This window comes from Macrotis lagotis, chromosome 8 (genome assembly GCF_037893015.1).
Source record: "Macrotis lagotis isolate mMagLag1 chromosome 8, bilby.v1.9.chrom.fasta, whole genome shotgun sequence".
NCBI lineage: Eukaryota > Metazoa > Chordata > Mammalia > Peramelemorphia > Peramelidae > Macrotis > Macrotis lagotis.
In genome coordinates, this window is record NC_133665.1 from 84,310,895 (window position 1) to 84,338,668 (window position 27,774).

The window sequence follows — 27,774 nt, forward strand, 5'->3', positions numbered from 1 at the left end:
AAGAGAACAATATAGACTAACAATAACATTGTAAGTTGATCAACCCTGATGAAAGCAGTTCCTTTTAGCAGTTCAGAGAGCTAGAACAAACCTAGGAGACCTACAGCAAACAATGCTATCCATACCCAGAGGATAAAAACAAACACAAAACAAAACAAAAAAGAATCTGTTTGAACACTTCATTCACTTTTTAAAAAATTTCTCATGTTTTTTTTTAACTCATGGTTTTCTTTCTTTTCCTTTAATATCCTAATTCCTTATTCCAAAAATGACTAATCTGTAAACATGTTAAAGCCAAATGTGTATGTATAATATTCACCTGACCATATGCCACTTGTGGGGGGGGGGTGAGAAGGGAAGGTGGAAGGAAATTATGTAACCAAAAAATATGCATATGTATGTGAATGAAGGTTGGGAAAACTTTCATACATAATTGGAAAATTTAAAAACCATATCAATTTAAAAAGGTATATTCACTGTCATTTCAAAGATAGAGTGGAGGGGAAGAATGAAAAATGTAAGCCAGATTTTTATAGTGCAGCTTTATTATTTAGATCACAGTTTGATAGATTCCAAAAACATTAATTTAAGTTCAATTAATTTTATTAATTAAATTCAAAATATCCAAAAGTGTATTTTGTGCTATTGCAAATTCCCACTTCCAGTACATATACATGTTCACTACTATTTTCTTTATTCCCCAAATTTATTATTTCACTAGAGTGATCCCCCTTACCCCACCAACCCACCCCACCCCCAGTCTAAAAGGCTTGATATGTTGCTAAAGTCATGAAAATTCTGAACCTGGTGTCCATTTGTTTGGTGATTAGTCATTTTACATAGTCCATGCTATGAGGAGACAATGAAGAGTATTTCTGCATAAATATAAAAATGCTGACAGATTTTTTTCAAATCAAGTGGTGAATTTTAAGATAGTTTTGTTGCAAGAACCAGGTGCAGGTATTTGAATTATTTGAACATTTTAAAATGTCTTGTTTTATCTCTTAAATAATATTTCATATTCTAGCTATTGTTCTATGTTTATTCATTGAACTTCTGAATGTCATTGGTTCATTAAGCAGTTTTAAAATATAAAAAATGCATTTTCTATCTTTTAATGTCCACTGTATTTTAGACATAGTTTGCCTGAAATCTAAATAAATTTAGCCAGATATAAAAAATTTCAATGATTTTTAATTTTTCATAATAAACCTATTTTTATATGCATCACTTGACAGACATGGAAAGAGGACTAGCATTAGGAGTCAGAGAACATGAGGAATGCTACTCTATTAATTAAGTGACTTTGGTCAACTTAACTAAACTTCTTTGGACTTTTAGTTTTTATTCTATAAAATAAAGCTATTGAACTATATGACTTTTAATATCTCCAACAATTCTAGTTCTATGAACTTATTCCTACTGTATTAACTTTTATAAGTTTAGGCCTATTAGGAAAACTTTCTTTTTTGTTATGATTATTTGACCTTCCGAGTTCTCGAGAGTCATTCTTTTTGCTCTAAAATTTGTTTGTTACCATATATAATAAATATATATATATATAAAATATATACATATATATTCATATATATAATGAAACATGATGATTCTTTTAATTTTCATTTTTATTTTGAACATAGCAAGTATAAAGAAATGTCCACATGTAAATGTTGAGGAAAGATATTTGTATATGAAACCACAATTCACTGTAATTCAACAAATTTATATTCTCTTCATTTATGATAGCTATGAAGCATCAAAAATATCTTTTTTATTAGTTTGAAAGGATAGAAAATGTGGAAAACTTTGTAGGCACATAATTTGAGGGTTATTAGAAAATTTTCTGTTCGTTCTCTGAAAGATTCATTTTAGGAGGACATTTCATTCTTATTACTGCATTCATGTTAAAATTTTTTTTAATTTAGGCTGTCACCATATGCACAAGTAAAATAAACTTATAATAATTATTTTATACATGGTTATCTGACCAGAACAAAACCATCAAGGCAATTAACAAGGTGACAAAAAAAAGCTACAACTTTCAAAAGATGCATTTATATATACTATCACCTTAATCTCTTTAAAAAGACCTTTCTATTTGAAGTTACCGTGCAATTGATTTTCTCTTAGCTCTTTGCTATTACTTTCCTAGTCTTCTGTTTTTTAACCTCAGATAAAACTGTCTAGCCTTCAAACAGTATAACTTCTTAGAAATTGGAAGTTCCATTGTGTTTTAGAATTAAAAAAATATTAGTATCTCCACAATTGTTTTCTTTTCAGAATTAAATATGAAATATATTATTCATATGAGTATCAGTATATATAATTTATTTTTTAGGGTTTTTTTAGGGTTTTTTTGCAAGGCAATGGAGTTAAGTGGCTTGCCCGAGGCCACATGGCTAGGCAATTACTAAGTGTCTGAGACCGGATTTGAACCCAGGTACTCCTGACTCCAGGGCCGGTGCTTTATCCACTGTGCCACCTAGCCACCCCAGTATATAGAATTTAATAAAATGCCTTTATTCCAAATACCTTTAGAACTTTTCAAAAATATAAACTCATGTTAGAATATAAGTTTATTTTAGTAGGAATTGTTCTAGCATTAATACCAGGCTTTACAAAAAGAAAGTATTTAATAAATATCTATTGATTGATTGATTTTATATCTTTGATTCTACTTAATATATTAGGAATTTTTTTCCTTAAATAGGTATAGAAAAGTCAATTAGATAGAAAACTAATATATTCCCTCCATTTTGAAATAGAGAGAGACTGAGAAGTTATTGAATATCATCACATTTAATCAGAATATGAGCTATAGTTATATCAAATGTTCTAACTCCTTATCCATTCTCTGTCCTCTTATATGCTGCACAGGTATATTGAAAGTTTAAAATCTGTATTGCTGTAAAAAGTAATTTTGTATAGATAACATTATCATGTATATGAGATTATTTTTCATTACTTCCCAGTCTTATTAATCTTTATCACTAATGAGCAATAATGTTTCAGATAAAGAGTAAACTCATAAAATTATTAACTCCAATGTCAAGTTCAAGTGAGTTGTTATATCAGCATACTATCAAGTTTATTGTTTTGAATTATATATATATATCACATAGAACTATATTTTGTTATATCTTTTCATATTTGAATGACATTTTATCCTTATCTTAAGGGTTATTCCTTCTTTAGTATTTTGAAATTATTTTAGCCATTTATATTATTAATTTAAATTAATTTAATTTCAAAATATAATTTGAAATATATTGTGTTAATATAATAGTTATTTTAGTTAATTCTGCATCTGCTACACCTTAGTTCCTTTTCTGTACTATTTCTAGAATGTTCATCTCTGCTATATGTGTTGCCTTGTAATTTTTGAAATCATTGGAGTTATTTACCTTAAAAATCACCAACTAATGAAGAGTAAATGTTGTTTTTCATTTTATGTGTATTTTTAACCCAGAATACAACAAATGAAGTGATGAAACAGTCTTCAACTATAAAGTCTCTAAAATGTGAAGTAAAGGAAAAGGAAGAACAGATACAGGAATTTCAAGGAAAGTATGTTATTGGTATTATCTATCCATTGTATTTGGTGCCACCCAGTGGTAATTTAGTTGATAAAACTATCAACCATTTCAAGTCTAGAAAATGGTGCTATGAATTATTGTTAATAAAATCCACTTTTTCTACCCTTAGATAAGTCGTGAGATTATATAAGGAATATCACTTACTCAGAATCTAAGCACAGGTTCCCTTTCAGGTGACCAAAATTGGTCTCAATTTTGAGCTACAATTTGTAAATTACTTTGAAACTCTTAAATGATTTTAGAACCTAAGGGGAACTGACTCTTTTCTGGAATCATTGCTAAGTAACTTTTTCAATATTATTCAGAGGAATATTGCAAATACTGTAATTCTTTCTTTAGGAGCTATTAAATTTTCAAACTATTTCAACTGATAAAAAATCCAGATTTATATTTGCTAGGATGATAAAATGAATTTTTCTTTTTTATTTTAATGATTTGAGGGTTTTCTTTACTAATCTATAAAAATTAGGTTTTTTTATTCCAACAGTCAAAATTGATCCCTCTATGTAATGGTTTTCACCATAAGAAATCTTAAATTTAAATTCAGTGACTTTTTTTGTAGGTTGAATTAATTTTCGCTTGTTACTTATAAACTGAAAAAAATTTCTCATGTTACAATATTATATTATGGAGAATTGATAATAAAGCCCATCAGATAAAGAATAGATTAATAGTTTAAAGAATTATTTGGGGCTAACTTTTAGAACAATTTATAAAATTGCCATAATATATATCTTTAATTTTAGAAAGATTTTATTTATTTTGAGTTTTACAATTTTTCCCCCAATCTTACTTCCCTCCCCCCACCCCCACAGAAGGCAGTTTGTTAGTCTTTACATCATTCCCATAGTAATACATTGATCTAAGTTAAATGTGATGAGCATAATAACTTTTAAAAACAACTTTCTAACAGATCCATTGTTATGTCAATAATTAAAAATCATATGGGAAGAAATTATTGTAATACATTCCTGCTTGATTTTGTGATATTTATAAAAGGCATTATTATAAAATTTATAACTAAAGTATATATCCTAGTATTATGACTTCTTTTGATTAGTTTCTAATATTTCTTATATTTTAATACTATTATGATGATAATATAACCTAAATCTAGTAAATATTAAATGACTACATAAATTTTCTGTAGTACTTAAAAATGGTAATATACCTATTTTACTGGCATGCACAAATGAACTATAATGGTCATGCTATAATGTAACCATCGTTTGGCTTCATGTATATAATTCAAAAATATATCAACACACATATAAAATTTACTGATTAATAATATACATATGAACACATGTAATCTAGTATAGTCAACTTGATCTAATAACATTTGAGCAAAATTTCTGTATTATGAAAAATATACTTTCTCTAAAAAATATATCCCATTACTATAAGTGTGATGTTTTCCTTCTTTTCCAGAGTATCTAGAATGGAGAGGGATTTAGTTATGAAGAGACATTTGATAGAACACTTTAAGCACCGACAGAAAGTTAACTTGGAAAATAATGACAACTTTAATGATATATTAGAAAATCTTGAGAAAAAGGTACCATTTATTCTTTTGGTCTCAGAATTGTAAAAAATAATTTTTATTAACAGAAATAATTTAACTTTACAATTCACATTGTGCTAATTATTTTAATAATCCTAGTGGATTTATATAAACATCCATATTAGAATAGAACTTAATATATAACAACCATTATTTGCTCTCCAAATTGATAGATACTCAGATTTAGAATTTTAATATATAGATTAATATGAATCCACCAGGTGTCACATCATTAAATTTTGAAAAGAACAAAAAAGTTGTCAGTTATCCCTAAATTGATTGTTATGCAGATTAACAAAAGACAGCTATAATCTCTTTCTGTCCATCTTAAGAATAATCTGGAAATATATAATTAAGCTTATCTTTAATAAAATTGATCCATACTTTTATTCAGTATTTCATTACATTTGATGCTATAATAAAATATAAGTGTATGAGTATATTTTAGAATTAGTAACAAATCATAGAAGCTGCCAGTCAATTAACCAGTATATCTTCTACTATGTGTACTTGATATAATGTGTAGAGACTTTGTGAGAATGCAAACTTACTTCTAGACTTATGTATAACATTTCACTCCCCCCCAAAATAGAAATAAGTATTCTGTCAAGTAAGAGCAACTGTGAATTCCTTAGAAGAGAACTGGCTGAACAACTGATAACTTTGCCTATACCATGGTAATCCTTTAGTGTTGTCAGCCCCAGGAGTTCTTTCATCCTTCTTGCCAGAACTAAGATACCACTATATTATTTTTCAATTCAAAAGGAAGAAGGCATAAAGTCTAAAAAAAGGAGATCAAATTCATTCCCTATTTTCTACAGGTGTTCTTGGAATCCTCTTTTATTTATTATATTTATTTACTGTTTTATTTATTATATTTAATGAAATATCTTAAAACCACATTTTTCATTTTTAATAGATCATTTGTTATCATACTGAATAGCACTGAATGATCTGTGACTATAATTTAATCCTAAATTATTCTTTCTATATGTGAAAACTAAGTGTCCAATAATTATTTATATAAAGGAAAATTCCAAGTTTTTTAAACAAACTAATATTAGTAAATAAGGTATATTGAATATGGGTTTGATATTTATATTGATCCATTCATAGGGAAAATACAAATAGCCCAACAAATAAAATTACTGGTTTTATTCATATGTCTTTTGGTGCCATATTTTTGCTCTCCTGTGGGATATTCATTTTAGAATTTTAGAATTACTTCTATTATTTCACTATATAAATGTTAATAAATTCCACTAGCATTTGAATTTAATATTGCTTTTGAAGAAAGAAAATTTAAATCATTCAAGCTTTAGTTTGGTTCTAATACAAATTGTATTACCAAATAATCTCCCCAAAATTGTGTTTGACTTCAGGTAAAAGCACTGACCGAAGACTGTGCTAACAAGAAGACTGCAATTGTTGCACTCAAGCAAATGCTTAATGTAGTTACAAAAGAGAGGTCACATTATGAGCAGATGTATAGGAAGGCTAAAGATGAGTTGGAAAGAAAGGTATGTATGCTTGTAAAATATTCGTCTTTGATAGGTGTAGTGATGCAATAGCCTTCATTTTCAGTTTTTCATCTTTCTATATCTGAAGCAAATATTTACTATTATCTGTTTTTTTTATATTCCTTTATGTCCCAGCAAATAAACATTGTTTTGTTTGATTTTGTTTTCTACCAAAGGGAGTACTGAATAGGAAGACAAACATTTATATTTGTCCTAATACAAAAATCCTAAATTATTTTTGAGGGAATATCATGACATGGGAAATAGAGAATGCATCAATTGACCTGAAATCGTAAACATATTACATAATTTTAATTGACTTGAGACTTTTGGTTCAAATGACTTCCCTTTCTCTTGGCCACGAATGCATAATAACAAAATGTGAGTTAGAGAAACAAGTATAATTTAGAATGAATAAAAATAAACAAGACAAAAGTTTTATCCTAAAACAGAAGAAACCAAGTTTATCCCAGGTAGAGCTTAGTTTCCCTCATCCTACATAAAGTCTTCTAAATATATTCAACAAAATTTTTCAAACTATAATTACTAGGAACATAGTGAATATTTAATGATATTTTTATAGGATCACAAGTTGGCTCACCTATCAAGTAAAATGAATGAGACAAAATCTGCTATGACAGAGCTTGAACAAACTGCTTGCCAACAACTTCATGGATTAGCTTTGCAAAGTGAACGGGCTTTTGAAATAGTGCAAGTAAAACTAACACAAACCAAGGAGCGAGAGGAAGAGTTTATCACATTTGTAAAGGTTTGGGTTCTCCTTTTCTTTTGCTTGCTTAAATCTGATATTTCTCTTCCGAGATGGTCTTTTAGTGGAATTGATAGTAAAATTCAAGTGGTGCTGTGAAGATGTCCCCTTTGGGATGCCTCGAAATTTTGCCACTTACCTTACAGAATGCTGGTAATTTTTTCATTCAATATTCATTTATTTTTTCATTTATTCCTTTCCTAATTGACATTTTTAAAAATGAAAATATCTCTGGAAAGGGTAGCATATAAAAGTGTTTTCACTTGTATCTTTGTTTTCCTCTGTGACTTTTGAGATCAGGAAACAAGGTATGGGAAGGTATGATTCATGGTTTCCAACCTGGGAAGAAAAAAACTAATTGAAATTCCATAGAAGTCAGCATAAGGGCTACAGGAACCATTCTAAAGATATTGGAACCTACACAAAAGGTCTGAGAACATTATGTCTTAAATACTCTTAAGAGGGTATTTTAGAAATGCCAAAGACAAATACCAACCTCACAGCTTTACCTAGGACCAGCTGGAGTCTAGGATTCTTTGAGTTTTTGGTGTCTCATAAATTGTAAAGAATCTTTCTATTTAATATGAAATTTTATTATCCATATGACTGTAAAAGAATTCACTTCTAAATGGTCTAAAAAATCTTAATAAAATAGTATATCTATTGGAGAACTTCATTCTTTTCCACATAATTATCTTTCTTCAGCTATTTATAAATAAGTAATAAATTTATAAATATATAAAATATTATAAAATGCTTTTAAATTAAAGAAATGAATTACTGTAATTGATACAACTCATGTGACACAAAGTTGGCACAGCCCCACAATCTCTGTATTGCTTTTAGACTATCTTCTTGTCCTCTGAAGTGTTCAAGAAATGTCCTTTGTCTCCACACCTATATAAACTATGTTTGTTGAAGTTCTTGTATATGAGGTGAAGAACAGCATAAAATAGCAGAAGATATAATCTGATAACTTTTCTTACTATGTTTTTCCATTAAATTGATGGAAATTCTCACAGTTAAAAACCATGAATAGGATTTTTAAGTTTTTGATATGGTTGAATAAATATTTATTATATTCAAGTATATGCAAAGTATCATACTTGGTACAATGGATACCAGAATATAAATTAATATAGCTTCTGTCCTCAAAAGTTTTTTATTCTACTCGAAAAGAGGGATATTAAATGTTAACTGGTAATTATAATAGCTTTGTAGTCCATATAGAACCAACAGTAAGATGAAGCTGATGCTTTCAGCAAATATTGCAAAAATAAATGAGATAGGGTCCTGCCCTCTGGGAGCTTTAAATCTGCTAAGGGTAATGACTCAAAAATTCTTAATGCCTCCTATTTCCTGAAATAAAATACAAAACTCTTAACATGGCATTTGAAACCCTCCATAGTCTAGACCTCCTATACCAACTAAATCTTAGTTCATATTGTTCTCCCTCATTCATTTTCTATCTAGTTATCTTCAGCTTTAAGAAAAGCACATTAGTGGCCATGTAGAGGGGGGGAGCAGTGAGAGGCATGTAGACCCACCAACAATCTATTGAAATAGTTTAGAGATGAGATGAAAAGGACCAGGATCAGAGTGGGGGGGCAATATGAAAGGAATGAAGTGGGAGGGAGAGTATTCCAAGAGACATTACAAAGGTAAAATCAACAGACATTGGTTGAAGATGTTAGCAAAGCCATGAGACTGAGGAACTAAAAGGAAGGGGTTTCCCTTTACAGATAGAGGAAAGGTAGGAAATGGGGAGAGTTTAGAGGGAAAGAAATGAATTCTATTTTAAATTTAATCAGTCTATTGAACATCGAGTTGGAAATGTCTGGAAAGCAGTTAGATATTCAAGATGAGTGATCAGTAGAGTGTGGAGAAAAATAGATGGTTCTGAGAGTCATCAGCATAAAAATGATAACTAATTTGAGGGAACTTAATAAGATCACAGTTACTTTCAGACACTAGTTGGATTAGTCTTATTCATTCAAAAACTTTTCAATTTCATTTCACTGAAATTATATATTTTATCTGTATTGCCTCTATCCATAGTTTGATTAATAATTCAGCCCAAACTAGGAAAGGCATATAATTTGTTTCTTTTCTATTTTTTTGCAATATGATCTTTAATATTGATTGTCAGACCCATTTTGAATTTATTATGGAATATAGTGGAAGATGTTAGTTTAAACATAATTCCTGTCAAATTGTTACAAACAATTACCAATTGTTTTCCAACAGTTTTTGTCAAAAAATTTTTTTAAATAATCTTTGTTTTCAGATTTGTTTATATCTTGGTTATTGAGTTCACTTATTTCTGCTTCTTCCTTAAATAGCCATTTCATTGATCTATTTCTCTACTTTTTAATTGGTACCAAATAATTGTAATGTTTATGACTTCATAATATAGTTTGATATATAGAAGTTCCATTTCCCCTTCTTTCTCATGTTTTTTCATTTTTTCAGTAGCTAAGGAGATTTATTGCAGAAAGGCAACTTTACAAGCTGATTCTACTGATGTAGGAAGAATTCAGACCTTTGGTCCTTCAAATACATTTTGATATTTCTCTCATGTTATAAAAGTATCCATTTGTGAGGTTATTTGTATTCACTAAATCTGAAAATTAACCTTGGTAATATTGTAATTTTGATTATGTTGGCATATTTCAACTATGAGCACTGAATATATCCAACTATTTAAGTTGTTCATTATTTCTTTAAAGAGCTTTTTATAATTGTATCTACAAAGGTCTTCAGTATCCCAGATATAGATATATACATATATATATATATATATATATATATATATATATATATATATATCCTAATTATTTTGAATCAGATTTTACTTTCTATTATTGTCTCCTGAATTTTGTTATTCTTTTGAAGAAATGCCTTTGGTTTTATGGATTTATTTTATAGTCTGAAACTCTATAAAAGCTATTGTCTCAATTAACTTCTTTGATGATTCCTGAGAATTTTCTATGTAACTATTGTGTCCTCATCAAATAGAAATAATTTTGTCTTCTCTTTTCCTGTCTTTTTACTTTTAATATGTCTTCCTCTTATTTGACTCATGGACAAATAAGACTTCTTTTAATGCACAATCAACCCTGGCTCAGCTCCTTATTCAACAGTCCTGGATATTATACATCATTACGTTAATTGTTTTTGTAATATTTAACAATATCTTTGGAACAAATCTGTCATAATTATAATGATTGATAGCTTTGATAAATTGCTATAATCTTGCTAAGATATTAATATATTTGTCCCATAAAAAAATTTGAGACTTTTTCTCAATTTTTGTTAAGCTTTATTAAGTTTTAATTATTTTTAAAATTTGATAGATTATACAGTAATATACTAGAGTCCCTTGTGCCTTTGGTCATTATGTTATAGGTAATTCCCTTCCTTTTTCTGAGACTGGATTACTTAAGATCTTTATTTGATGTTTTGGACTATCTCTGCCTCCTTAAGGATCCCTACTGTTTTCTTCCACACACATGACCAGACAGAATCAGTACAGTTTTTCACTGGGATGGTGGACCTCCAGAGTCTCTGAAGGGGAGGGGAATCCTTATAATAAACCTGTGGGTTGGTTTGTGGAAACCTGAGCAGCTGGAGGCTGGTGCTAAGACTAAGATGGGTACTAAAAGGACTAGCATATTAATTCATTAGGATTTTTCCCTGTGTGCTAGGTTCTACTTTTATTATTCTTATATAAAATGTAAATTATTGGTAAGAATAAAACTTTCACTACCAAAATATTTATTATAGGAAAGCAAGCCTACAAACTGTAAATGGTCTCCTATTGGGAGTTTTTCTGGAGCAGCAGTGGATAAAAATGTCAGATTGTTCAATGACAGAGGTTTCTGTTACCATCAGGGGATGTTACAGAAGTAAGACAGGATTTCTTGGTCAGAGAACATCAAACTACAATTGGGACAGTCAACTTCTTTGGTCCTTATATTATTTTTAAATAAGCTTTTATTTATACATTTTGTTTTTTAAATCACCAAAGTTTTCTCTAGTACCCTTCTTCCTGCTTCTTCTGAAGAGCCATTTATCCCATATAACAAATCGTATTTCTTAAAAACAAAAAAAATTAGCATAGCTGATCAATACATCAGAAACATGTGCCACATTCAACATTTATGGACCTTCCACCTCGGTAAAGAGGTGAGCAGTAACTGGAATGTCTTCCCTTATCTCTTCTTTTGAGCTATACTTGATCTTGATAATTTTCCAACATTCACTTTGGATTTCATTTTTGTGGTAGTTTTTTTTGTTTTACATTGTAGTCTTGATTTTTATTGTTTTCTTGGCTATTCATTTCACTATGCTTCAAAGCTCATAGAATGCTTTTAAAGTTTCTCTATACTTGTTATATTTTTCACTTCTTACATTTATATTTCATTACATTTCTCAATTTTTTAAGCCATTCCTCAAATGTAAAGATTTTGATGCAATGACCTCTTTCATTTCAGAAATGAAATCTCTGAGTCAAAAGATATGGACAATCTAGTCATTTTATTTACTAATTTTAAATTATTTTTAAAAATACTTTTACCCATTCACAGCTATATCTACAATAGACTAGTATGCTTATCTTCCTACAACCTTCTTAACATTGACTATTTCCATATTTTGTCATATTTACCAATTTTCAGGTTACAAAGTCTAATCTCAGGGTTGTTTTGATGGGCATTTAGTAGTAATTTGGAGCATTTTTCATGTCATCAATACTTTGAAATTCTTTTTTTGAGAACTGCTTATTCATATCCTTTGAATATCTATTGAGGAATGACTATTGGTTTTATATATATATATATATATATATACATACATACATATATATATATTACACACACACACATACATATATATATACACATATATGTTAATTATGTATCTTGAATACCACATGCTGATCAGAGAAATTTGATAATGAAGATATTCCCCCCTACTCAAGTTATATACTAGGTAAATTAAATTTACCGATGCAGAAATATTTCAGCTTTCTTGATATTTTAGATTTTTTTTCTTCAACTGAATTTTATTATTTTAGCAGGCATGTAAAGCATCTCTTTTATACTTTGATTGGTATAACATTAAAAGTCTAAATTAACTTCGGCAATATTGTCATTATGAGTGAGCACTTAATATTCCTCCAACTATTTTAGTTGTAATTTCTTTTAATCTGCTCTATATAGTTAAATTTATACAAATAATCTGTGTACTCTGGTACACTGATCTCCAAATGCTTTATATATTTTGAAGTTTTTTTAAAATGGGATTTCTTTCCATTATTGCTTCTTGAATTTTATTAGTTTATAGAAATAGTTGACTTTTGATGCCTTGTTTTGTAGCCTGCAACTTTACTGAAACAATTGTCTCAAATGTAATCTTTGCTGATTCCTTAGGATTTTCTAAGTAAACCATCATTTGGTCAGCCAATGGAAGGAAGAAAGAAAGAAAAACAAGGACTTATTAATCACTTATCATACACCAGTCCCTTGACTGAGCCCTTTACAAATACTATTTCACTGGGTTCTCACCTCCAACTTTGGGAGTGGTGTTATTATTATCCCCTTTTGTGGTGAGGAAGATGAGGCAGGCAGGTGAGGTACCTGGCCCTATCCCCTCAGGCAGGAGGTAGCCCCAAGAGCCTGGGAAGCAGGAGAAGCATGGACAGCCTATGGCCTTGGCTTGTGCATTGCCCTGCACTGGTCTGGAGGTGCTATGAGGATGCTTCAGGATCTTATTGAGGTGCTATCTCCACCCTAACTATGGAGATAGCTAGAATTTATTTGCAGATAATTTATTTACAGATAATTTATTTGAAGATAATTCCCATTTTAGAGATATTTAAGAGGTCATGAGTTTTGGAGAAAATGTGTAATCTGTGCTCATTTTAGTCAAGGTTTTTTTTTATGTTCTAAGTAACATCATGGTTTCAACATATCATCCAGTCACATTGAAAAAAAATAGGGGGCAGAGCCAAGATGGCACATGAAGGTAGTAATTCCAGGAAACTCATTTCCCCCAAAACTGCCAAATTATGCCTCTAGCCAAAATTTAGAGGGACAGAACCCGCAAATAGACTGAGTGATACAATTTCCCAGTCCAAGACAATTAAAAATTCCACAGGAAAGGTATGTTTCACCAGAACCAGGGTTTGGAAAAAAGCTACAACTGCACAGCACAGCACAGGGATCACTGGGAACAGCTTGAAGGGGTGGTGAGAGAACTCTGCTGCAACAGAGTGAGTGTAGAATGAGGGCTGGTCTCAGAGTAGCCCTACAGCAAGAACCAGCATCAGGAATCAGGGAATCCAGCCTCCACATCCAGAGCATATCCCACAGATGGTAAGGGGTTTGGGGATACTGCAGAGGTCTCTCTGCCCTCCCTGTGGCAGGACTCACCTGTTTGCCCATATTCAGATCCAGGTTGTAGTCTGGGCCCCCATACCACCATAGCCTAGCAGGGACCCTCCTCACAGCTCCAGAGCAGAGGGGAGGGCCTGTGGTCATCCACATACCAAAACACAGGCAAGACAGCAGTCAGAGCCTCTCATAAGACCTTGGAGGGATTAAGGTCCCAGTGGGGTATCCCCAAAAAACCCCAAAGCCTTACAAGGGCAGTAAATCAGTCACGGGATAAGGAAATGAGCAAACAAAAGAAAAAGAAGAATCTGACCATAGAAAATTACTTTGGTCCCATAGAAGATTCAGAAGATGACAAAGTTGAAGCTTCTGTACTCAAAACATCCAAGAGAAATAGAAAATGAACTCAGTCTATGGATAAACTCCAAAAAGACTTTGAAAAGCAATTAAGGAGGAGGAAAAATTGGGAGGAAAAATGAGAGCAAAGCAGATAAATCATGAAAACCAAATAAGCATCTTGGTGAAAGAAATACAAATAAATACTGAAGAAAGTAATATGCTAAAAATTCAGATTAGGCCAAATGACAAAAGCAACACAAAAGGCAAATGAGGAAAAGAATGCCTTAAAAAGCAGAATTGGCCAGCCGGAAAAGGAGATTAAAAAAGCTCTCTGAAGAACACAACTCCTTTAAATGAAGAATAAAACTAAAGAAAGCTGATGGCTTTGTGAGAAATCAGAAATAAAACTATTCCCAAAAATCTAATAATTAGAAGAAAATGTGAAATATATCATTGGAAAAACAACTGACCTCAAAAACAGATCCAGGAGAGATAATTAATTTAAAAATTAATTGGAATGTAGGGGCAGCTAGGTGGTACAGTAGATACAGCACTGGCCATAGAGTCAGGAGGACCTGAGTTCAAATAATTACTTAGCTGTGTGACCTTGGGTAAGTCACTTAATCACTGCCTTGCAAAAAAAAACCTTAAAAAAATTATTGGGCGACCTGAAAGTCGCAACCAGTAAAAGAGCCTAGGCTTCATTTTTCAAGAAATAAAACAGCAAAATTGTCCCAAAATCTTAGAAGCATGGGGTAAAATAGAAACTGAGGGAATTCACTGGTTACCTCCTAAAAGAGATCCCAAAAGAAAAACTTCCAGGAATATTATAGTCAAATTCCAAAACTCCCAAGTAAAAAAGAAAATACTAAAAGCTGCCAGAACCAAACAATTCAACTACCATGGCTCTATAGTCAGGATTACACAAGATCTGGCAGCATCTACATTAAGGGTTCATAAAAGACTGGAATATGCTATTCAGAAGGCAAAAGATCTTGGTTTACAACCAAGAATCAACTACCCAGCAAAACTGAACATCTTTCGGGGGAAAAGATGTACTTCTAATGAAATATGGGACTTTCCAGCTTTTTTATTGAAACAACCAGGGGCTGAACAGCAAGTTTGATCTCCAAGTACAGAACTCAGATCAACCATAGAGAGGGCAGATGAGAAGGACTAACTATGAGAAACTTAATGGTGTTGAACTGCTCATATTCCTGCATGGGAAGAGCATCTCATATGAACAATCTCATTCATAAGAGCAGTTAGAAGGAGCATATATAGACAAGGCACAGAAAGGAGCAGAATATAATGGTATAATATAGTAAAAAGATGGAGTCAATGGATGATAAAGGAAAGTACTGGGAGGAATAGAAAGGAGAGGAAGAAGGGGCTAAGATATTTCACATGAGTCAAGAAAAAGCTTTTTCCATTGGAATGGAATGGGGGAAGGTGAGGGGGAAATGAGTAAGCTTTCATTCTCATCAGATATGACTCACAGAGGAAATAACACACACTTAATAGGGTATAGAAACCCATCTTACCCTAGAGAAAAATGAGAAGAAAGGGGTGGGATAAGGGAGAATGGGGGAGGGAAGGGGAGGAATAGGTGAAAGAAGAGAGGGAAGATCATAAGAGAGGGTACTCAGATACATCATACTTCTGAACAGGGACAGGGTGAAAGGACAAAGTGAATAGAATAAATGAGAGTGGGAAGGAGTAGAGTGGAGGGAAATAGAGCTAGTAATAGCAACTGTGGGAAAAATAATGAAGCAACTTCTTTGGCAGACTTAAGATAAATCAGTCAACTCATTCCAGAGCCATTGGAATCTGAACACAGACTGAAGTACATTTTTTCTCACTATTCATGAGGTTTCTCATCTTCTTGTGGGGAGGGGAGGAGATTTTATTTTTATTCTCATAACAACATTATTGTAATAATATAAAATAAATAAAAAAGAAAGTAAATAGTATCTTTTTTCACAAATATAAGCATAATGCTCTCCAGATTATTTTTTCATGCATACTTTAAAAATTCTCAGAATAAAGCATGGTGATAAGTAGTCATTTGCTGAAATGTTTGATATTTCTGATATCTATGTCACTTTGGTGACCTTTGTCAAGGTTTTCTTATCAGATTCAGTTGTAATTGCTCTACTTCTGTCAGATACTTCCTTTTTTGAAGAAAGTATGGTTGAGAGTTGGTGGAGATTCAGAAAGTATCTAGTCTTCCATTTTTTGTCATGTGATCCAGAATTTACCCCTTTACAGTAGTTTCCCTAATACACAGTTCAGTCATAATACTATTAGGTTAAAAAACAAAAAACAACTTCCTTCTTTTTTCTTCAGAACTCACCAAATAAATTCTAATTCTTTGATTTATTTCCAAAGTCCTCCATAATAATGATCCAACTTAATTTTCCAGGCTTATCTCATTTATCTCACCATTCCCTCTCATATTCAATTCCTTAGACTAGCAGCTCCCAAACTTTTTTTTCTCAGAATCCCTTGAAAATTAATGAAGAATAATTTAATACTGAGGAGAATTTGACTTGACAACTAATTGGATATGGATATGAGAGAGATAAAAGTTATAAGAGTGATGGGTAACTAGAAACCAAATGTATTGAAGAGGGATTTATAAGGGAAATTAAAATGCCCAATTTATGTTTAGTTTAAGTTGCAGAGCACATATCAAGTTAGAGATGTCTTTGACAGTACTGATGTGAGACTAGGATTTAGGAAAATTATTGGGATTACCATTCAAAGTAACCTCAGACAATATAAAATACCTGGGAGTCTATTTGCCAAGACAGATTCAGAAACGTTTTGAAAACAATTATAAAACACTTCTCACACAAATTAAATCAGATTTAAATAACTGTGCAAATATCAACTACTCATGGATAGGTAGAGCTAATATAAAAAAATGGCAATTCTATCAAAACTGAACCACCTATTTAGTGCCCTACCAATCCAAAAAATTACTTTAGAGTTGGAAAAAGTTGTAAGTAAATTCATATGGAGAAATAAAAAGTCAAGAATTTCCAGGAATTTAATGAAAAAAAGTGCAAAAGAAGGTGGCTTAGCCCTACCTGATCTAAAATTATATTATAAAGCATCAGTCATCAAAACTGTTTAGTATTGGCTAAGAAATAGAGTGGTGGACCAGTGGAATAGACTAGGTGCAAAAGCAGGAGACGATTATAGTAATCTGCTGTTTGATAAACCCAAAGTGTCCAGCTATTGGGATAAAAACTCTCTCTCTTTGATGAAAACTTCTGGGAAAATTGGAAGTTAGTATGGAAGAAACTTAGATTAGACCAACACCTAACACCCTTTACCAAGATAAGATCCAAATAGTTACAGGGTTTAGACATAAAAAACAATACTATAACCAAATTAGAAGATCAAGGACTAGTTTACTGGTCAGATCTATGGAAAGGGGAATGGTTTATGTCTAAAGAAGAGATGGTCAAAGGATATGCGAAGGTAATTTACAGATGAGATCAAAGCAATCCATAGCCATATGAAAAATTGCTCTAAATCATTAATTATTAGAGAAATGCAAATCAAAGCTTCTCTGAGGTACCACCTCACACCTCTCAGACTGGCCAATATGACCAAAAAGGATAATGATCATTGTTGGAAGAGTTGTGGGAGATCTGGGACACTATTACATTGTTGGTAGAGCTGTGAACTCATCCAACACTTCTGGAGAGAAATTTAGAACTACTCCCAAAGGGCAACAAAAATGAGCATACCCTTGATCTTGCAATACCACTACTGGGTCTATACCCTGAGATGATGAAAAATAGTAAAAAACATCACTTGTACAAAAATATTCATAGCAGCCCTGTTTGTGATGGCAAAGAACTGGAAATCAAGTAAATATCCTTCAATTGGGGAATGGCTTGGCAAACTGTGGTATATGTATATCATGAAACACTATTGTTCTATTAGAAACCAAGAGGGATGGGAATTCAGGGAAGACTGGATGGATTTGCATGAACTGATATTGAGTGAGATGAACAGAACCAGAAAAACATTGTACACCCTATCAGCAACATGGGGGTGATGTTCGACCTTGATAGACTTGTTCGATCCATCACTGCAACAACCAGGAACAATTTGGGGTTGTTTGCAATGGAGAATACCATCTGTATCCAGATAAAGAGCCGTAGAGTTCGAACAAATTTCAAGAAGTATTCCCTTTAATTTAGAAAAAAAGATAGATATCTTATTGTCCGATCTTGTTATCTCTTATACTTTTTATTTCTTCCTTAAGGATGTGATTTCTCTCTCATCACACTCAGTTTGGATCAATGTACAACATGGAAACGAAATAAAGACTGACAGATTGCTTTCCATGGGGGTGGGGTGCGGGGAAGGAAGTAAGATTGGGAGAAAATTGTAAAACTCAAAACTCAAAATAAAATCTTTAAAAAATAAGTCTTTAAAAAAATTAAAAAATTATTGGGATTGGATATTAGGACTGATTACAATTCCATCTGCATAGATGTCATGGAACTTAATGAGATCAGCAAGAAGAGAATATTTAGAGAAAAGGAAGTCAAAGTCAGAGCCTTGAGAGACATCTGTATTGAGGAGATGGGCAATGATCCATCAAAAAATATTGGAAAAGAACATCCAAGTGAGATGAATATCAGCATTGTCATCAAAGTCAAAGAAGTCAACAATAACTGAAGAGGGGAGCATCAGACCTTACTGAGAATCCAAGAATGAAGACTGGCTATCAAGAGGCCATTAGTGATGTTTGAGAGAGTGGACTGGTGGAATCTGAAACCAGATTGTAAGGGTTAAAAAGTAGGTATTGAGAAAGTAAGAGCAACAAGAAGTACAGGTAGATGAACAGATAAAGTTTCTTCCTAGGAACTTGGCAGTGAAAAAGAAGAAATGTAAGACAATGTCTTTAAGCCTCTGGAAGTAGTGAGTGAAGTTTTTTGTTTTGTTTTGTTTTAGTATGGAGAAGACCTTTACATTTTTTAAGGCATCATAGAAGGAACCTATGAGATAGGGGTTTAAGAAATGGAAATGTGAATTATTGGTAGGTCATACTCCAAAGACCAAAGAAGAAGATAGGTGTGGGATATCAAATAAAATAATTTTTTATGTGAAGGAGAGATGTATGAAGATATAGAGAGGTTTCTCTTTTTTTAAAACATGTAGTTTTTTCTTCAAAGTGTAAGCCATTACCTATTTCAGATTCAAGGAAAAATGAATTATTCCAATTATTTATTCAATTAAAATCAAATAATTCCAATTAATTCCAATAATTAATATTATGACATATCAGAACCATGAGAATTTTTCCATTAAAACCTTTACATTATATCTAAGTTGAATTGTGTTTAACTTAAATAACTGATCATTATAAGTTAGGAAAAGATATTAGACTTAGGAACTGGATCAGTAATTTTATTAGAGTAGGTAACTCCTATTACCAGCCTAGGTTGGAAACTCCTCTGCATCTTATAGCTTTAGAGAGGTGTCTATAGCTCCAAGAAAGTATTTGATTTATCTCAGGTCACAAAGGCAGTACATATGTATCAGAGGTGCTACTTGAATCCAGGGCTGCCTTGTTTGAAGCCCTCTACCCATTTTGCCATACTACCTCTCATGAAATGGAATAATCTCATAGAATATTTTAAAAAATGCTAATTGTCATTCTTCATAAGAAAAAGCATATCTTACTCTAGTATAATGTTTGAAAGTTGAATGTTTTGAATATGAGATGATATATATCAGGAGGAAATTATATTTTAATTCATAGAAAACTCACTGGTTTATGAATGATAGGGTTTCATCAACTTCATGTTAGTCATTTTGTAAATGTTATCTTTAAAATATTGCTTACTAATTATTCAAATACTAACCATTATATACACATTAGGTAGATTTCTTTAGGGGAACCAAATAAAACTATTGTTTGTTTATTGAGAAATATTAACTATTGATGGTTCTGAAAGGAAATTAGTGATATATTAATCTCCATTGGTATTATTTATTGTAGGAATTTGGGAAGATTTAATTCAAATCTTAAACTGTCGTAGTCAATGTCTATTGGACTAAATAGGATAATAGTTTCACTGAGTTTTGGAATGACGTGAACAATTAAACTCACTTCTTATTGGTGGCATATGGTTACTGATATAAACAATCCACCAAGAATTATATATTTTAAAGCTATCTTAATGAGTAAAATTAAGATTACTAATGTCATTTAGAAATTTACTCTTTTGGGGTGGCTAGGTGGTACAGTGGATAAAGCACTGGCCCTGGAGTCAGGAGTATCTGGGTTCAAATCTGGTCTCAAACACTTAATAATTACATAGCTGTGTGGCCTTGGGCAAGCCACTTAACTCCATTTGCGTTGCAAAAAAATCTAAAAAAAAAACGTAAAAAAATTTATTCTTTTTCCAATTTTAAATCTTTAATTTGATAAATTTTGAACAGTCTGCTTTTAGCAATATAAAATGAAAAACCCTATTAGATATAGATACTTGTAGTATTACTTCTTAGTGATATATATTTTATAGTATTTTAATGACAGTTTATAAACTAAGCAAATAAATGTGTCATTTTAAGGGTATCAGAATAAATTCTCAGGATATCTGAAAGAAAGGTGGATACCAAAGCCCTAGGGAAAATTTTTCAGATCTTATTATTGTGCCCCTCAAATAGTGAGTTGTAATACTAAATGTAATTAGTAACCCATAGCCATTTTCCTATCATGAGAGAATATTTATTAGAGTAATATACACATGCATCAAGGGTATACTTGCTGAAAATATGAGAAAAGGAACAACAGAGAGACTGAAAGTCTGATATTCTTCAATAGATCATATTTTTACCATCACACAGTTGACTGAAAGATGTAAGAATACAAGATTTTTACCTATGCTTAATATTTGTTGACTACTAAAAACCATTTGATTTGGTAGCACCCAAGTCTGCCTTACAGGTTGATCTCCAACTAGGTTTTCCCTTAAGCAGATTCAGAATCCTATAAAATCCATTTAAAGATGGTTAACAACAGAGAATCCACATACTATTACTGACATAATTGCTTAATAACTTGAGTGTTGAGTGGTTGATGAACAGATCAAGCATAAAGACAGAAGAATCTATACTCCACAAAGGTGTTTGCCATAAACATGGGGGGTGTGCAATATAAAGTCCAAAGGAAGGGTTCCCTGTAGATGATGAGGTTCTTCAGGGGTTCCTGTTTGCAGAGCACTATGCATAAAATTGGAAATCTTGCAGAGTTTCTTTTTTCAAAAGTGTTTCACCCTGTCAGAGATCTAAGCCTAGAAAGTATGGACCAGTCCTGTATGAGAATGCAGTCTTACAATGGATGGGCAGCATGCCCTTCCAGGATAGGGCCCAGGAATAATCTCCAGGACATTGAAGAGACCCCTCTGGAAGACTGATGGAAGTTCATGAATGTAGATTATCCAGGCTAAAGGGAAGTGGAGGAAGTGAAGGGAAGAAGCATTCCTATGGAACCTGCTCTGCCAGGGACTGTGGCTTTATTAGCTTTACTGATATCTCATTTGATCCTTGCCACAATCCAGTGAAGAAGGCTCTGTTCTTATCCCCAATTTATTGTTAAGGAGATTGAGGCAGGCAGAGGTGAAGAGTATTGCTCAGAATCAAACAGGGGGTGAGGACTGGAAGCTGAATTTGAATTCAGTAACAGGGTCCCAAAGTATCAAAGTCAATCCACTGTCTAACAGTATTATTTTAGATGGGGATAAAAACTGCTTTCTTTTATCTCTATCAGGTGCATCAGTTTTTGTGCCCATTTTATAAATGATAAAACTGTCTCAAGAGGTTAGGTGATTTACCAAAGGACAGACAACTGTTGAGTGTTACAGCCAGCATTTGAACTCTGAAGTTAGGTGTTTTCACCCCTTTATCATATCGCCTCTCAAAAGCCAATAGTGGAAATCAAGGACTGTGTTAGTGTTCCATGAGACACTCTCAATGGCAACAGGACTGGAAGAAGCATTTTGGGGAGGGAATTGTGGAGGGCCCATCAAAATTGAGAATTATTTTTTGATGGAAAAATAATAGGTTTCAGGGCAGGTAGCACTGGCCCTGGAGTCAGGAGTACCTGGGTTCAAATCCGGCCTCAGACACTTAATAATTACCTAGCTGTGAGGCCTTGAGCAAGCCACTTAACCCCATTTGCCTTGCAAAAAAAAATAATAGTCCAGGGTAAAGTTAAATGATGATGTTTGTCCTTTTTTCCCCCAAGACATCAGGAAGGTGATGCCATAACAAGCACCTGAACTGAATTTGAGTGAGACAGGTGCTGTGCTAAACCACCAGCCTAACATTCTTCTCTGGAGCCATCTCAGTCCAGTGACCAGATATGAATCAGGATGACTAGAGATGACCCTGGATACAAGGTATTCAGGATTAAATGATTTTCCTAAAGTAACACACCTATTAATGTTGTATTTGAGGCTAGATTTGAACTCAAGTCCTCCTAATTCATACATTCACATATATGTCTATATAAACACAATTTGAGCATTTTTTAAAATAAATCAAATTAACAGAAATTCTATCCTTATTTCCATAAGAGAATTTTCTTTTAAAAAACTGAATATATAAATATTGTATGTTCTGGGAGACATAATACTCCTTCATTTGACTCTTTCTTATGAGAGGTCTAAAATAAGTGATATTAAACTTATATGATGAACATTATCAACTTGGGTTAAATGCTACTGAATTGCTCATGACTTCTGGAATAGTTCTAGGAAATTCATCAAGTCAAACCTCCTTATTTTACAGATAAGGAAACTGAAATTCAGAGAGGTAAATTGCCCAAAGTCATTGTTATTTAATGTTTTTAGTTGTGTCTGATTCGTCATGACTTTTCTTGACAAAGATACTATAGTAGTTTGCCATTTCCTTCTCCAGTTCATTCCATAGATAAGGAAATTGAGTTACACAGGGCCAAGGGACTTGCCCAGAATCACATAACTAGCAAATGTCTGCAAACTTGGAATGTAGGAAGATGAATCTCTGGAAGATGATGAGAAGTGGGGTGGGGGGTAAGACAGGGATGTATCATGAAAAATTTCCCAGAGATGAGAGTGATTGTTTTCAAGTATATAAAGAATAACTTTTAACTATTCAATGAGTCTTCATCTTATCAGCAAACAGAACAAAAAGCAAGAAAGATGAGATGGGACCATTCTAATATAACACTGGATAACCTATCAAGTTCTTATTAAATTTACATCCCTCTTAATAGTAAACTACAAAATAAGAAAGGGACTTTCACTGTCCTTTGACTGTCGCATAGCCCCTGGATATCTATGGAAACAAGATAGTTAACTTTCTTCAACCATTAAGTTATAGTTCTGACAAGAAAATAGGTTAGATGATTTTTGAATCCCTTTCTAGATGTAGGTCTCTCCATAATCTATCTGAACCCTACCAATCCCATGTTATGAATCCATCAGTTACAAAGAATTTTTGAAATTTAATTTATGCCTAGTACTCTGCACAAGAAGTTCATAGTACAAATAGTGTACTATGTAGTAGCATCAGTTTATTCGCTCTCCTCTCAGTCCACCATGCTCATTTTCAAACTCTCCTTCCTTTCCTCATGTTATACCTCTTACTGTTCACCTATCCAAACCTGTTTTCAAGGTCTAACTTGTCTCAAATTCTTCATAACCATTTCATTTTCACACCTTCTATGATTATAAATGTACTGCAAAATTTAATTATTAAAACTATAACCCATTACTACCTTGATAAACCATATTGTTCTCAGATGAATCTCTCAAATATCTAATCGTCTCATAAGCTCCTTGAAGTCAGAGACAATGTAGTTTCCTTTATGCATCCTATCATTTTTCTGTTTCTAACAAACTGATTTTATATTCTTTTGTCTCATCTTTCAGTAGTCTCCCGTCTTTTGTCTTCATTTTTCTTAATTGTAATTTTCATTGAATGCAGAGAACTGTAATCTATTGAACAGATACAACTTTCCATCAAATACAATTTGATTTTAAGCAAGTTTTGTTGGTAGGTTTAAACAGTAAGAGATTCCTTTATATTTGGAAGAATAATCGAATACTATGCCAGGACAGTTCCTTAAAAGATAGTACTAGTATAGTAGAAAGAGCACAAGATTTAGTCACAAAACTTGAATCCAGGCTTTTCTGTTTTTTACCTTTGTGAACTTAGAGGAATTAGGGCAGTATAATGGAAAGAGTATCAACTTTGGCATCAAAAACTAGGGTTCAAATCCCATTTCTGGCATTCTGTGAGTTACCCTAGGCAAGTCACTCAACCTGCTTGAGCCTCAGTTTCCTCATCTGCAAAATGAGAGGGTTGGACTAGATGGCTCTAAATTAGTGATTTTTTAATGCTAATCTTTTCGGGACTTCAGTTTCCTAATTTATAAAATGTGACTTCTTGGGTCTCTTTCAGTTCTTTCACAGTCTCATATTCTAATGCTCATTACTTCACAACAAAAATCATTATAATAATTTCCCTGTTGCCCATCCCTGCCTTCACACTATTTCCAATCTACCACCCACTGTTAGATTAATATTCTTTCAACACAGCTTTTATTATGTCACTGTCTTGGTCAGAACCTTAACTTTCCCGCCCCCCCCAACTTACTACTATATTCTAAATTCTTAAACCTGACTTTCACTGCCCTTTGTAATCTGGTATGGTTTATTTATCCAACCTTTTAGCTTATTACTCATCAACTTTTATATACATGCCATGTCTACTTTGACTTTTATAACTATTTTCAACTTTCCTACCTTATTTAGGATGCTCTCTCTTCTCTTTATTGCCTATACAAATATTTCTCTTATCTCTTGCTACTCAGGTCAGGTTTGCCCTGCTCCTTGAAATCTTCCCTGACAACTATAAACATATTTCTGATCACTTATATCACAAAGTTATGCTATAAAATTTTAAATTTCATTAGACTCTGACTTTATTTTTTATATATGTATTCTTCCCAATGAGATTGCAAACTTGAGGGCAGAGATCAATTTTGCATTTCTTCTTTATAATCATTTAGCATAATGTTTAACATACCCATTAATACTTCAAGGACGTGTGATTTCTTTGATATTCCAGTATTCTTTGATGCCAATACAGAACACGACTTCTTTTACTTGGAATATAGCCTTTGAGAATTGTTGTGCCTCAAAATTTATCATTCTACAACTAACCTTGATATATAGTTCTCATCTAGACTGGATTGGAAGATATACATTGCAACACTGACAGTACCCCAAACCTTTTTTTTACCTTGATGTAATTTGCTACAACTTATATTCTATTGATATAATCTTCATGAAACCAGAATCATACTCTATCCACAATGAGGGAGTAGGGCAAGAGCTGAATGGAAAAACCACATTATATTATGTATAATATGTATGTATATATGTATGTATATATGTATGTATGCATATATATATATATTATCACAATCTTAAATTATAAACCATAGAAAGACAGGAACTAGGTAAGTAATGTATTCTACATGGAATATTATGAATTCTGAGACTCATTCTATGATGTGCCTAATAAAGAATAATGTACACAAAATTCTTAATAAATATTAGTAGAAGTGATACTAGTAATGATATTTATTTAGACCCAGTCATGGAATACAAATTCCCTTTAGACTTCTCATTTATTCTTGTGTTACAACACAATTATGGGAGAGGTGGAGTAGCCATCTGTTCTAGATCTAGTCTTGAATATAGAATTTTGCCCTAGAGTGAAATCAATTGCTTTAAGCACCTGGGTTGTATATATATGGCAGAGCCAAGACATTGATTCTCCTAATGACTAAATAAAATCCTCCTAGAAAAGTTCTTTAAGGATTTGTTCAGTTTGATTTAATCCTAGTATTGGCTTATTAATGGACTTTTACATAAAGAGTTGCATATCAAACTCTATTTTTCAGTAGATTTCATTAGAAATTATATACCCGGAGCTAATGTTAGTAGAAGTAAAGCATTCAATGTTTTCATCATCATATAATCATATAATCATTCATCATGATATAATTTGGTAAGAAATCTTATAGGGTCATATGCATTCTGTACTTTTGGGGAATTAACTACTTCTATGAAGCTGAAGGATAGTAGATTATATCAGATATCATGAGAGAAAGACTCTTATTGCTAAAATATTTTTATAAATTATACTAAATTTATTTTCTGATTATTCATTTAACCCCCATCATAAAAATACTAATTTATACGTAACTATTGGCCTCTGGATTTGTTATCTGAATCAAATAGATGAGTGGTTAAAAGCCAAGAGATAATTCAAATTTCTGGTTAAAGTTAGATATTGTGCCTTTTTTTATGTTACTGCAAAAACCATCAAGTCAAGGGAAATCAAGTTTATCTGAAAATAGTGATGTTTTTCAGTGAGTACATAAAAACTATATCAAGAAGACTTTAGTTCAAAGATTACTTCTGAATTTTACTAACTGTTTGACTATGGACAACACATTTAATTTCTCTGACCCTTAGTTTACTCATCTGCATAATGTAGATAATAATATTTAAGTATCTCACAAGATTATTATTAAAAAAATCAAATGAAATCAACAGATGTAAATACAGATATATGTACACATTATTACACATATCTTACTACTCCATATATAGGTATATAATTATAAATATATAATAGATATATAATTTATATACATACATATATAATAGGTATATAATTATTATATGTAGGCATAAAATTTGTAAATATATAGTGATATAGGTATATGAATTCATATATATAAAATTAGGGCAGCTAGGTTGTGCAGTGAATAGAGCACTAGTCTTGGCGTCAGAAGATGGGAGTTTGAATCCAGTGTCAGAGAACTTACTCTTACTAATTATGTAATCTTGGCAAATCCTTAACCCCGATTACCTCTCCTCCAGGACCATCTCCAGTTGTCCTGATTCATATCTGGCCACTGGACCCAGATGGCCCCAGAGGAGAAAGTAAGACTGGAGACTCAAATCCAATTCATGAGCTTGTCATGGCATCACCTCCCTGATAGCATGGTCTTCTTTGAGAAAAAAGGACAAATATCATCATCATCATCATCATCATCATCATCATATATAATAAGTATATAATTATCTTTATATAGGTATAATAAATAGATATTTAATTATATATAATAATTATTATATATGCATATAATTTGTAAATTTAAAAGTATTAAATAGATATCAGCTACTATTATTTTTAAATCAATTAATCGATAATTCATTTATTATGTACCAACTCTATGCCAGGCATTGTTAGGTCTTAGAGAGTCAAAGACAAAAATGAAAGTTACTTGCCCTCTAATGAATGAAAAGTGAAATGGAATCTTATCTCACAAAGTTGAGAGGAAAATAGCAACAGAATTTGTTTCTCCCTTGTTCTCTTCCTGAGGTTCAGCTGTAAAATGAGGATACTAATAGTATTTATTGAATTTTTTAATAAACCATTTGCAAAGTTCTGTATAAATGCTAGCTATTATCAATGTCATCCAGGA

The 27,774-nt window shown here is 32.1% G+C and overlaps 1 protein-coding gene across 2 annotated transcripts in view; it reads left to right on the forward strand.

Annotated features, from left to right (window-relative positions):
- The window catches only part of CNTLN (centlein), a 585,894-nt gene that overhangs the window by 500,754 nt on the left and 57,366 nt on the right, over window positions 1-27,774 (forward strand). For both annotated transcript variants that reach the window (XM_074197564.1, XM_074197563.1), the window contains exons 20-23: window positions 3,470-3,567; window positions 5,028-5,154; window positions 6,543-6,680; window positions 7,264-7,449. In XM_074197564.1, coding sequence (XP_074053665.1) covers window positions 3,470-3,567; window positions 5,028-5,154; window positions 6,543-6,680; window positions 7,264-7,449 — 549 coding nt within the window. The remainder of the gene's footprint in view (window positions 1-3,469; window positions 3,568-5,027; window positions 5,155-6,542; window positions 6,681-7,263; window positions 7,450-27,774) is intronic.